At 35.4% G+C, this 13513-nt stretch overlaps 1 protein-coding gene across 1 annotated transcript in view; it reads right to left on the minus strand.

Annotated features, from left to right (window-relative positions):
* KIF14 (kinesin family member 14) overlaps window positions 1-13486 on the minus strand; it is a 31051-nt gene extending 17565 nt beyond the window's left edge. The window contains exons 1-16 of the mRNA XM_009988597.2: window positions 12372-13486; window positions 11731-11985; window positions 10244-10331; window positions 8513-8611; window positions 6872-6924; window positions 6505-6535; window positions 6051-6158; window positions 4816-4932; window positions 4069-4187; window positions 3564-3736; window positions 3073-3220; window positions 2904-2967; window positions 2516-2700; window positions 1649-1751; window positions 1262-1422; window positions 276-423 (exon numbers count right to left, since the gene is read on the minus strand). Of these exons, the coding sequence (XP_009986899.2) occupies window positions 276-423; window positions 1262-1422; window positions 1649-1751; window positions 2516-2700; window positions 2904-2967; window positions 3073-3220; window positions 3564-3736; window positions 4069-4187; window positions 4816-4932; window positions 6051-6158; window positions 6505-6535; window positions 6872-6924; window positions 8513-8611; window positions 10244-10331; window positions 11731-11985; window positions 12372-13486 (2967 nt within the window). The remainder of the gene's footprint in view (window positions 1-275; window positions 424-1261; window positions 1423-1648; window positions 1752-2515; window positions 2701-2903; window positions 2968-3072; window positions 3221-3563; window positions 3737-4068; window positions 4188-4815; window positions 4933-6050; window positions 6159-6504; window positions 6536-6871; window positions 6925-8512; window positions 8612-10243; window positions 10332-11730; window positions 11986-12371) is intronic.
* Window positions 13487-13513: the final 27 nt, after the last annotated feature.

Consider the following 13513-nt stretch of genomic DNA (forward strand, 5'->3'; position numbering starts at 1 on the left):
CTCAAATTCACACTGGATTAACATTTTAGTTCCTGACTAATTCTATAAACCAAAATCCCTAGAATAATTCTGAAGGGGATATCTACTTTATAACTTTTTGTATAAGGCTGATGTTTTTTTTAAAAAAGGAGGCTTAGCATTCCGTAAGACACACTTACAATGCACAAGACCAAAAACAACATCCACCAAAACAAAAAACTAAACGGAACCCCCACACTACAGCTTCTCTTTTATTTTATAGATATGTTTGTTGTAGTGATGCAATGGTAACTTACCACCTCCTCTTCCAGTGATTTTATTTTGCTCTCATAAGCTTCTTTCTGTGAGGTCAGCTCTTGCTGAATCATCTCTTTCGCAATTTGGACACTTTGGATCATTTCTTCCTTGGCTTTGAGTCGTGCCTCTTCAATTTCTGATTCAAGTCTACAAGTGGAAGTATCATACATTTAGATTGCTGGCTTTATTCTGTTATAGGCAGCACAGAGATTATAATCTTTTCTTCTATCACAACAGGAGCCTCCAATTTTACCAGCAAAAATATGGGGGTTTGTTTTTTTTTTTAAAAAAAAAACACAAACAACTTTTATACTTTATCTAGATAGTTTTCATTTCATAAGGAAAATGTAGACACCGGTGAAGACAGAAGACTCCAGAATTTTAAAATCTACTTGATTTCCATATTTATTTTATTATGCACCTTTCACAAAATTAAGAACTGTAATAGAAACTCACTAAATCACATTAAGATGCAGAAAAGGAAATTTAAGTCAATGAGTCTTGTGGTTTAAAAACTCCCAGGAATGAAGCAAGTACAAAAAACACTTCACTGTCGCTAAAATTCTCCACCATCACAGAAGACCAAGGTTGTAACTTTGGGTTCTTCTCATTTTCTTAAGGCATTTGCTTTTCAGGCTTTAAGTCTCTCTAAAACATCAAAAGTCAACTTCAGACTTACGTGCTTGGAGACAAATGCAATCAAAGAGACACTACTTTGAGGACCTCTGGAGCTCAGTGTTTCTTTAATCATGATCTACGTTCTTTACAACCGGACTAAATTGTGGTTATCACCTCTTAAAGGTATACATTCATTTCAGTTATGTCTAGGACTTCCCTTTCCATTATAAATGGAGTTAACAATAACCTTGCTATTTTGCAAGTTTCCTTTCCGTGAAATAATTAATAATCCTAAATTTCTTAAACTTATTGCATAGTTGCATTAAAAAATTAATTTATTTTTAGAACAAGAAGTTACAATACTTACTGTGTTCTCTGTGCAACAAGCAGCTCATTCTTTGCAAATTCAAAATCTTTTGGACCATCATGCAAAAACATAGTCCCAGAAGACTGCCTTTTAGTTTTCTGAACTTCTACTGGATGATTAAACCTGAAATAATGGTCTCCCCCAAGGATCACTCGATCACCCTATTGGGAAAGAAGGGAAAAAAAAAGTTTGTTCTATAAGTTTTAGGTTTATAAGCAAATTTAGAGTGCTTAAAACACAACAGGTGGGGCTAAATATCAAAGAGAAAGAAACAAATATTTACAGTTTCAGAGCCTTCTAAGAAAACTCGTAGTCTGAAGCTGTAATATTAACAAAGCTAAGAAATCCACACAAGCACATATTACTCTTACCGAGTAAGTTACTTACATGATGCAGAACTGTCGGGTCTAAAATGCATTTCCCATTTATGTATGTCTTTGCTTCTTTCAGTGGAGTAATACTCACTTTGCCAACAGTATTTTTTATAACACTGAAAACAAGAAGCATTTGTGATATCAGCAGCTCATGTTAATTGCAAATGATTTTTCTTAATAGACTAAAACTCATGCTATAGATAGCGTCCTGTTCTTGTTTTTTCAGACGTGGATTGTCTTCATACTATTTAGTTACAACATACCTAATTAATGACTGACAACCTATATCTTGGAAGAGAATCGATATTTAAATCTAAGAAGAATCCACTGCTAAAAAATTACTACAATAACCTGTCATTGAGCATTTCTTTGATAACGCTTAATTTCCCAACATACCTAAATCTTTCATGTTTTTAGTAATTGATTAGTTACACTTTTTCCAGCATTTCATCTAGCATCAATTGCACAAAATACACTTTAAATAGTATTTCTGAAATACAATCAAGTTGCTCTCTACTTTCAGTTTTAAGTAAGAACTGTGAAGGCATTTCACTTTTCCATTGAATCTAATGTAAGAGTTATCACACGGCATCATTTCATCAGGTCTTTCTCCAGCATTTCTGCACCAATAGAAAGTTTTGCTATGTGAATGAAATGAACAAAGAAATTAAACTACCTTTGTTAACAGATTTCTAGAGGCAACAGAAGGAAGTTACTATAATCATTGTACAGTACAAAAAATATCCCTAAATAGTATTTTCCTGGTTAGGAAACCATATTTTGTTACTGTCAGAAGGAAGAATGACCCCAAAAGAAAGGGGAAGGTGAGAAAAAAATATTTCCTGCTCTCGCTTGAAGTATAAAAGGGAACACTACATACCAATGGTCATCAGCAATTAGCACTCCGGAAAGCTGGATATCATGTTTTGAATTTGGCATGTGTCTTCCAACTGTAGTTTCGCCTTCTTTGATCATATACAACAGCACCTCAGAAAGCTGAGGATCTTCATTGAGATTGACAAGGTTTGGTAAATGATTGTCCATTTTGAATGCAATTCCTGCTTTCTAGATAAAAGAGAGCTCTGCATAAAGATAGATTTACTTTGTGCATTCAAATATCTATATTATTTTTTTCTAAGAAGTCACAGTATTCTGTTAAAAGAACAGTATTAAGAAAACCAAATCTTACAACTACTCTAATCCTGCAAGACTTGCTCATGTTATATTTTCTGTACTATCCCTATATCAAGTAAGGAAAGAAAATGTACCTGCAATTCTTTTATATCTTCTAATTTTCTTTTTTCCGCTTGTTCAAATTTTGCTTTCCAGGCCCTTAATATATTACGTGGAAAATAAACACAACATATTAGGAGAAAAATTACAGCATATAAATTTTACCATTTCTATTTTAAAGTAAGACATTAACGACTACCCAACCTTTGCATTTCTGCCATGTCCCTCTCCTGCTGGTGCAATTTTACCCTCAGAGATGTTATTTCCTGCAAATAACGTCTGTATTTTTCAGGATCAGTGTTCAGAGCACTCTTCTGAGCTGCTTTCAATTTTTCAATTTCAGCTTTCAATTCTACATTAGGCAATCCAGACACACAAGACACATAAAAGGTGAAGACAAAACAGGGATAAGACATTTCAGTACAATACTAGAAAATGCACCGTGTTACATATTTAAAAACGAAACACCTTTCCCCATTCCAGGTTCTCAAGTATAGCCTAAGTTATCAACTGAACTTTGGCAAAAAAAAAAGCTCACAAAGAAGAATATTAAAAGGAATATATACTAGGTCGTACTAGCCTATTTGACAAGTGGTCAGTCAACACAACAGGTTACTGCTCCGTAAGAGTTGTCACTACTAAGTTAAACACACATGCAAACGAAAAACCTCGAAGACCGCAGACACCAATCTCACCTCTGATTAGCTTGGCATTCACATCTTCGTTTACTTTCGCAATGTTGATAATTGAACAAGCTTGTCTTGCATAGCGAAGAGTGCTGAGTGTTTCTTCTGTACTGCTGGCAGCTGGACTTACTGTGGCAATCATTGCCGTTTGTGAATTTCCACCAAGACTTTCCTTTAACAACCTCCATTTGACAAGAAAGTAGAAGTCAATCCCCAGCCCCCATACTGAAATAAAAATTAAGCTTCGCAATCTGAACAGATTAAATACAGAATACCTAGGGTCTTGCTACTTATTTGAGAGTGATTGTTAGCTAATTAAAACACAAACCAAGGCCCTATTTGCCTTTACATGATGCAATGGGCTAATTTCTTCCTCCCGTAGGTCATTTGAAAGAGAGAGGGAAGGAAGGAAGGAAGGAAGGAAGGAAGGGAAGTGATGCCTCCTGAATAGAAGAAGAATTCGCAATCTGAGAAAGCCTTTACTTCTGTATAAAAGATTCTGAAGCGTACGTACCAAGTAAGGACAGATTCCCGGTAAGGAATGAAAGTTTTCTTTCCATTTTGAGATTGTTTAGAGAGTGCAGAAATAACCTTTCCAAGGGTTAACAGTGACTTATTGATACTCACACCCTCCTACACAAAGCAAAAATAAAAATTATTATAATACAGTTACATTTTCTTGCATGATGTTGACTGTACTGTTGATCTAATTGTGTTTATTCAATGTATGGTACAGCTGTATCATATTGTATCTCACCACTGATTAAAAACAACAGTAAAGTACAGGAATATCCTATAAGATCTTCGCCTGGGAAAAATAGAGACCCTGGCATTAAAATAAGCAGTATTAAGAACCACCAAAATTATGAAGGCAGCTTAAAAGAAACTCTTATTAGAAACTCTGTTTACTTAAATCCCAAAAAAAGAGGCAAGCCTCAACTCCGTGTGATATCTGATTCATTATTTGGAAAGCCATGCGGACAGATTTTCCTCATTCCTTCCAAAGGATCATTAGGCATGCACAGCTTGGGGAGTGCGGTCCTAAGGAAGATCTGGCCTGCCATACTGTGCCATCAAAACAGATTTTTGGGCCATCCACCCTCACTAGCAAAATGCTATGCAATACTTATAAGCACAAAGGCTACATATCATTTTATAACTACAGTTCCTGCCCAAGAGTCCTAACAGGTGAGGATGCTTCGGAGTTTAGGGGTATTCTCTGGAGTCAGTCCTTTTCAACAGATTTCCAATCTTGGTTTACCTTCAGCCTTTCTCCTGTGGTCTGAGCTGTTGAGCAGCATTCACTGCCAGCTAGATCAATTAGATTTATGTGACTTGTAAGCCCACGATCACATTGTTCTTCATCTACAAATTCTACCTGGAAAAAAGGGAGATGTTGGCACTTGAACCAAAATAAAAAGCCTGAGGACAAGCAGAAATTTAACAAGCTGTTCACTTCAAATACATAAAAAAATCGACACTTCCATTTACTTTTTGAGAAGATACGTTCACATACATCCCTTGAAGGAGACTAAGTTCAGACTTTTAATCACGGTATCAATTGTTTGTGGCTGAATAACTGTATAAGCACAAACTACACAAACAGCAGATTAGCAAACTATGGGTTTGGGTCTGAAGTTCGACTGTTGCAGCTATCCAATACTCATGGAAATCAGTAAGCTGTAACTGACTTTGACCAATGAAGATCAGCTAAGTAGTCAGTGGAAAAGTTTCAGAACTAGTTCTGATAGAGAAAAGAAATTATCTAGTCGTGAGAATGGTGCAGGGAAGAAGGAAGGAGATTAGGAAATTAGGCCAAAAAAAATAAACCAAGCAAGAACAACAGAGAAACCCAAATCAACAAGTTACTTGTGAACAGAGAAAATTGAGTCTGTAGACTTCTGAGGAGCTCTACGTATTTCACTTATGTTTTCAAGGTCATCTCACTAAGTCAGGTTTTGTCTCTTACACATCCGTAAATCAGATGAGGAGCTGTAGTCCCTATATCCTGGAAGTACTTGGATGAGAGATGTATCCTGAAGCAAGGAAACGTTTACTTAGTGAACTGTGTTGAAACTGAGCAGAAACTGCATTTCCTACCATTGTCCCAGCTCATCACCTGCAGAAACTGAGCTCAGCTATCCACCCTGCATAGCGTAAGCTTCATAGAAGCTAAGATGTGTTGGTAGCAGTGTGAAATTAGATCCGGCCTCAATTTGGATTCCAGTTACATCTCAAAAGTCACACCCAGAAGCCTGGAACTACTCCTAGATATGCCAGTCTAGATATATTTATATTGCTGCTGTAAATATGTGTAGCACAGAGACATCAGAATCTACTCAAAGTATGTAAAATAAAACAAATTTTGCTGTATAGAAAGCCACATTAAAACGCCCTGTGCTTTACTCATCTTGAGGTATATTCTCACAACAATGTTCTAGGCAGCACACAACTTTTACTACCTGATTTGAACAGATATAAACCAGCCAGCGATACCTTGGTTTGCGTCATGACAAGGGTCAAGACAGAATGAGATCTAGAGCTCTTGTCATTCATTACAGTAGCTGCTGTTGCTCTCTGCTTATTTCCTAGTTCAAGCCAACTCTGTAAGAGATAAAAGTCAGGATGTGAAACCAAAACCTACTTTAGGTAGTTAACTGAAGATTAAAATGTTTGCAAATAAAGTTAATATAAACGATTACTCTAATAAGAGAGGAAATTAAAACTTAAGAGATGACCATGTGAAAAGAGTGACACTTGCCTGTACATATCTACTTAGCTCCATTATATAGGACTTGATTATCCTTTTACAAAATCACCTGAAAGATCATAGACTACTGGGCAGTCTGTAAAGCATTTTCCTCCCATCCATGGAATATATTTTTCAGCAGTGAAGGAAGGAGCAAGTAGAAATATTTGTATTCCCTTTTGGTAACCAAATAACTCTTACCTGGATATCAGAATAAGAACTGACAACATTCCTAAAGTGGGGGGAAAAAAGAAAAGTTTGGTTTCAGACTGTTTTCTTTCTACAGTTTTCCCTGCTGCCTGCACTCTGAAACACTTGCCCATTTACAGACAAAATACAAAAATACCATGAAAGCTTCAGTTATTTTAATACTTCCACACACTTATTTCACTACAGCAATATACTACAGGAAATACATCAAGCTAGACACGGGTACACATTTTTGTGATACTAAGATCTCAATTTACTGGTGAGTACACAAGCTTTCACAAAGCCTTAGGATAATAATTAGCACACTCTTTCAAGATTACACTCTACATCTATTAAAATGAAAACAGTTAAGACTTACACTGTCAGGCCTTCCACGTATGGTCCTAACACTGGGTGTTCTCTTACACGAAGCTGGTGAGAATAATTTTAGAAGAAAAATTATTAGGAGTCCATTAGTTAGACTTAGCACTCGATAACATCTTAAAAGAAAGTCTGTCTACAACCCCAGACTAATGTTTATCATCAACTAAACTTAGCATGAATCATCTATAACAATATTTTCAGGAAAATGACTACAACTGAATTTTCCCAGCTGCCTCAGAAATCACAGCAGACTAGGCCATTGCTCACAGAGCTAATTGCAAGAACACATATCTTATATAAGATATTTATATGAGAAAAAAAAAAGAAATCTTCTGCAATATAAATCTATTACGTTTCCAAGTTAAATAGCTTAGCTCAAAATCACTGACTAAACTCAGATGAAAGCACTCCTACTATAAGCAAGACAGTAGTCTTTACTTCTATATAACTAGTCCAAATAAGTCCCAAGCTTAGGATAAAAGGACTTATTTCAACATCAAGTTGAATGTAATATATCTTCTTCATCATAAACTAATACTCATCGTTTACATACAAGTGGCCAGTATAGTGTTCAATACGGCAAAGTACAGAAAGTACTTAAAAAAAAAAAAACACAAATCAAACATGATAATTCCTTTCCTACATCCCCTACTTAACACAAATGTCTTTAATTTATGGTTTTATATAGTCTAACATACTAGCATTAAAAACTAGCTAAACTGGTTTAACTAGTGATGCTTAACTAATTAATCAGGTCACTGATTTATTTTTATCTCCTCCAGTTCCTTGGGAAACAACCAGCCAACCAACAGGAAACAAAGGCACTTCCTGACAGCCCCACAGCTCTAAGCAGTAAATTACCCAGGACAAAGAACCTGAAAGACATTAACCATCTTTGTGGTAAGCTTGTACACGACAGTAGTTTTCTGTAGCTGGGCAATGTAAATACACCGAGGGCATAAGGTAGGGAAAAATCCTGTCTTTGCAAATATTAACTTTTTTTCATGAATATACTATGGACTGCAATTAGGCATGGAGAGTCAGTGACAAACAGGCATTCCAGTAGATACACAATACACAGCATTTTCAGAAACTGGATGGACATTTCCGCAGTGCTGAGAACTGAGGAGACTGATGGATCAAATACAATTTGGCAAATAATTTATTCCCCCCACCCCCCACAAACACAATTGGAAGCCTCCTGACATTGTCATCCTTCCAGTTTAGAAATACATCTAAATTACCAGATTATAACTCAAATTATATTGCACAGAAGAGTCTTAATATAATCTGGAGATTTAGATAAATAATATTCTGAGAGACTTTTTATCAAGGCTGATAAAATCATCTTCATTTTGCAGATAAGGAGAGATGTTAACAATTTTGAGCGATTCTACTGAATCATTCTGTTTCCATTTCAGCAAGATTTTTTTTGCTTAGCATTTCTGAAGTGCCAAGCATTTTGCTTGAAGTCATATAGTAAGATTTTTTTTTTTACTTGAATCCAGTTATTCACAACAATCTGAGGTACTTCAATAACAAACCAATGATCACTTGTTATTTGTGCATTTTTGTTTACAGAACAGATGCCACTACTTTGAGATTATGCATACACTTGTTCCTGTGAGCAACTTACTGGTTGTTTCTTCTGTCTGCTTTCAGCCTTAAAGACAAGCAAATCATGAATTTTCTCATTGTATACTTCAAAAAAGCTCATTTCAAGATGATACAAGATCTAATAAAATAAATAATACAAGTACTTATTAATATAGTCCACAAAATATTTTCAACATACTTTGTTTCAAAAATTAACCTAGACCAACAGATCCTGCTATTCAATATTACAAGCATTTGTACTAAACCAAGGAACTGCTGGTGTCAAGAATACAAGTTACAGGAATTCCATCCACAGTCATTCCCAGATGATAGCTATCAAGCTTAAAAAAAAAAAAAAGTAATACATCAACCTCAGAAGTTTTGGTGTGGGGTTTTAGTACATGAAAACACAGCTTTGTTTGCACCTGGAGTAGTCTCATTCCCATAGGGACTGGGCTTCTATAGTAGGATACATGTAACAGAGGAGGCACAGATTGATGTTGTCAACATCCTGACATGGAACAGAATGACCTAACAGAAAGATGAACCTTGATTCTACCTACAGCAGTTTAAAAAGTACTGAACAACAAACTTTTCATGCAAACGCATCTCCTTCCTCTAAAGGTATCCAGGTCTTTTTTTTTTTTTTTTCTTTTTTAAATAAAATGAAATTTCCTTTAAGAGACAAGTAAGATTGCAGCAAAACAGATTGCAGCAGGTGCACAATTCAAATCTCAGGCGCTGTACTATAATCAAGCTGTTTCCTCAAAAGTGATTCTGTACCAGAAATTCAGTCTTAGAAAAGCCTTAACAGTCAGACAGGAAAATAAATATACCTGAGGAATTCCCACAAACAAACCCCCTGCATACCTGTATTGTCAGTTTGAGACTTTTCTTCTTAAGACATGAAATGAGTAATTAATTTTTTTATTTTTTTTTTAGTTTAACTTACTTGTGTCTCCAGTTATGATTCTCTAAATTTACCATTACTACCATTTGGGACAGAAACAGAATGCAACCCTTCATTAAAACACTCCGGAAAGGATTACTAGTTTGTTTTAAACCCTCATACGACAAAGGTAGGACAGGAATTCAAATCACAGTACGTTGCAGTCACATGAAACATTCCCACTCCTCTAAGACCACTCTTTCACAGAGTTATTTACAAACTAAGATCTATTCTCAAAACAGAAAAGAACACAAAATGTTATTTATGATGAAAACTTTAAAGTCTTAAAAAAAATAAATAATCCAGGTGGGGATAGTTGATATTTTTCTAATATATTTCAGCAAGAACACTGAGCTAGAATACTAGAATTAGAATACTATTATAGGGTATTTTGCTTTAGTATGTGACAATGTTTAAAGGTGAATTCATATTTTTTGAGTTCTGTTTTATGTGCCTCCACTGAAAGTATCTAAGTCACTAGGATTTTTTTTTTACCTTTCCTTAACATGAATCTTATCTTGTAAGACATACTATATAGAGGAAAGAATCCTAGTCTAGGAACATATCCAAAACATCATGCCCGTATTTCTTCTTTACATTATTGTCATTAAGGAAGCAAAACAAAGTTAATTTTAACTGTTTAGGGAACTCTGTTAATCAGAGCTACTAGCAGAAACAAGACTTGAATCAGCAAAAGAATACAGACATTAATAAACGGATCAGCACTAAGGTATAAAACAAAAAAATGAAATGGGTATAAAAATACTGAAACACACAGTTTCCTAATACTTCAATGCAAGGTCAATAGCACAGGCATGTTACCTGTTGCTTGTCCATTTGTGCTATTCGAGTGAAAAGATCCTCACAAAGTCTTGGAATTATTCCTTGGTCTTCACCAAATCCCATCATCCTGTAGTTGGAAAAATACTGCTAATTCAGATTTGTAATCGTGTACGGCTAGTTTTAACATTAGTTGTGTAGCTCTAAAACTGACATGACATATGCTTCTAAGTCTTAGAAGTAGTAAGTGACAAAAATAAACCCAATCTAAGTTGGTGCTTGTTTGAGCAGAGTTGAACAAGACAATGACCAGAGATCTTTTCTAATTTGTCCATTGTGAAATGGGTTCAAAACTTAAGTCAAACAAAAACCCTACAGCAACTGAACGGTAGGTTGTACTATAACCAGTGAACCTATAGACATTTGGTATCCTAAAATGCATGCATTTCACACTCTCTGCATTCCGTCAGTGCAGGAACCTAAGTCCCTCTCCACCTCTGGCATAGTTTTTTCCTGTCTAGCTCTGCCACTGCCGAACACCAGTGTACTGGACTAACGCAACTACAGTCGAGACTCATGCGACTGCACAGCACAGTTGTCAGAAGTTTGTTGTGTAGACCTGACCTGAGGAGACAGTTATTACTGGCATTAATTTCAGCCTTGCTGAAAATCCAAAGGGGTGAAGGTAAATATTTTTTTAGCTGAAGGTGGAAGAAAAAAAATAAACACTATAAACCTACACATAGACTAATAATTGCAACATTAAGCGTATATTTCCTTTAGGTCAAGGTAAATAAACATTACAAGTAAAAATAGAGTTCCTACTTAAAAATAAAATTCTACCTCTTTATAAGTTCTATATCTACAATAAATTGAATAAAACCATAAAATTGTGATAAAACAAAAAAAATATTTCTGATCCTCAGCTACATACTCAAAAGTTTATAGTACTTTAGGAGAATTATAAAGGTCATAGAACTGATTTTAATAGATGCGTGGTTGGAAACAAAACAGTTCACTAGGCATTCTATTGAAAAAATATACACAAGGTATATAAAATTGGATATAAACCCTCTAAAACATTATTTGTCTGGGATTATTTTGGGTAAAGATTAAGTTTCAAATAAACATAGCACAAACATCTGAATTTTAGTTATTTATTTTAAGTTCTGAAACAGTAAGGACCATAATTAGAAAGGTGTCTGAAAGGTCTTGTCCAAAAAACATAATATACTTCAGAGCATGTCACTTCTCGCAGAAAATAACAAACAGTGGTGAACAAGAGCACTGGGAGAGTCTGAGAAGCTCTCAGCATTAATAAAGGGTTTTCTTCACTAAAATCTCTGGAAAGAGTCTCTAATATAAATGTTGTTTTAATTATTTTTGTTTATTTTGTTTTAAAATACACAGAAACATTTTAACACAATTAAACAACTATGAAATCTATTCTATATAATCTCTTTTCGTGACTTTATAGTGCATAACAATTGGCTCCTACAGAATTTTGGTAATTATTATTAGGAACTTACGTGTATGATTTTCCAGAACCAGTCTGCCCATAAGCAAAGAGACAAGTGTTATAACCCTCAAAAGCTCTTTCTAGGAGCGGCACTGCCAAAGTTTTATAAATCATTGCTTGGCTTGCAAAATTAGGATGACACTTGTCAAAAGACCAGAAACAGAAGTCGTAACTGAAGCTGTAAACTTGGTTTGTGGCTGGATTTCGTACAGCCGTCTCTGAACCACTCATGGAGATTACGGGGAGGGAGTTTTCATTTTTCTCTCTAAACCAAAGAAGGAAAAAAAAAACAAACACAAACTCAAAAAGTATAAGCTATATGCTTTAAGTTAGTCATTTCAACTGCTTTATAGAAAATAAAAAGTTGAATAATCATTTTTTAAAAAAAATATTTGATGAACATACAAAGTATTCAAGCTCAAAATACTTCAGCTAATGAATATGTAAAAAACAGCCTCAAACGCCTATAAAGTGAATTCAACCTCATAATAAAATCCTTATCTTGATGTTGCATAAAATACTGGCTAATTTCAAAGCATGTATTATATCCTTATTGGGTTAACAATTAAACAATTTTAAAAATACAAAGCAAGAATCAACGTACACTATAAAAGCCACCACTAGGATGAGAAATAAGTCCAAGATACAAACCTGTTACTGAAAGGCCGTACGCGCACAGCTACGATCACTTTGCTGTTTTCCACTTTGAAAATATCTTTCTCAGCACTAGTGCTCTCAGCTAGAGATTCTGTGTTCTCTTTTGGTTTTGAGCTTCTACTCACAGGAGGAGAGCTAGAGACACTAGTTTTCTTTTTGGCTAGATTGTGAAGATGAGGTGTTCGTTTACTTGAAGCAGACAGAGATGGTTGATTCTGAGGAGTGCTCTTTGGCATAAGCTTAAACCCTTCTGTGGAACCTTTTGTTGGTGTCCTTGGTCTTTCCAAACTGTTATGTTTTATAATTAAGTGTTGCAACCTTTGCTTTCCAGCTAGCTTATCCACATTGCCTTTGTCGTTCAGTTGTTCTCCTGATATCCTATTAATACATTTTGGGGTAACAAATTGTTCTGGTTTAGGAACTTCATTTTGAAATCGTGTGTCAGCAATGCTTGTCCTGTATTTTAAAGACGTGCAGCTATCACTTTCACACAGACCATCAACAAAGCCAAAGGAATCCTTGCTGTTCAGGTTACACTGCAGCTTTGTACGTGACTGACCCTCAGCTAACTTAAAGCTTGATTTAACATCACAAGTATCATCATTATTATTATTATTTGGTGGAAGTGCAATATTGTAATTTCTTTTGGCAGCAGAGTCATTATTGTCTATTCCAGACACAGTATTATGATTAATTTTACTCTTCTCTACAGAGTCAGTCCTCGTGCGCCTTTGCAGAGTAAGTTTTTTTTCTGTTTGTGTATTTTCCAAGCCCTGTGTTGTGTTCGCATGAAATTGTTCACTACTGGACGCTGATTTTTTGCTTGCTCCAGTTCTCCTCTGGAGTGTTAATCTGCCTTCAGGTTTAAACGTAGTTGATGTGTCACTCGCTTTTTTACAGTCTGAAATCACGTAGGTCCTATTTATATCCTCAGTCTTATTCTGAGGATGTGAAAGCAGACTATCCTTTTCTTCTCCTGACACCTGTGATTTCAGTTGCTTTCCAGACATTTTGCTGCTGGTAAAGGTATTCTGTGAAGTCATCTTCTGTAAAGTGGTAGTATGTTGCGTCTCAGAGGGACTTCTTGCAGGAACCGTATAAATGGGCATTTTGTCTTCCAGCAAGTTAACATTAAG

This window comes from Tauraco erythrolophus, chromosome 10, assembly GCF_009769465.1.
Source record: "Tauraco erythrolophus isolate bTauEry1 chromosome 10, bTauEry1.pri, whole genome shotgun sequence".
NCBI lineage: Eukaryota > Metazoa > Chordata > Aves > Musophagiformes > Musophagidae > Tauraco > Tauraco erythrolophus.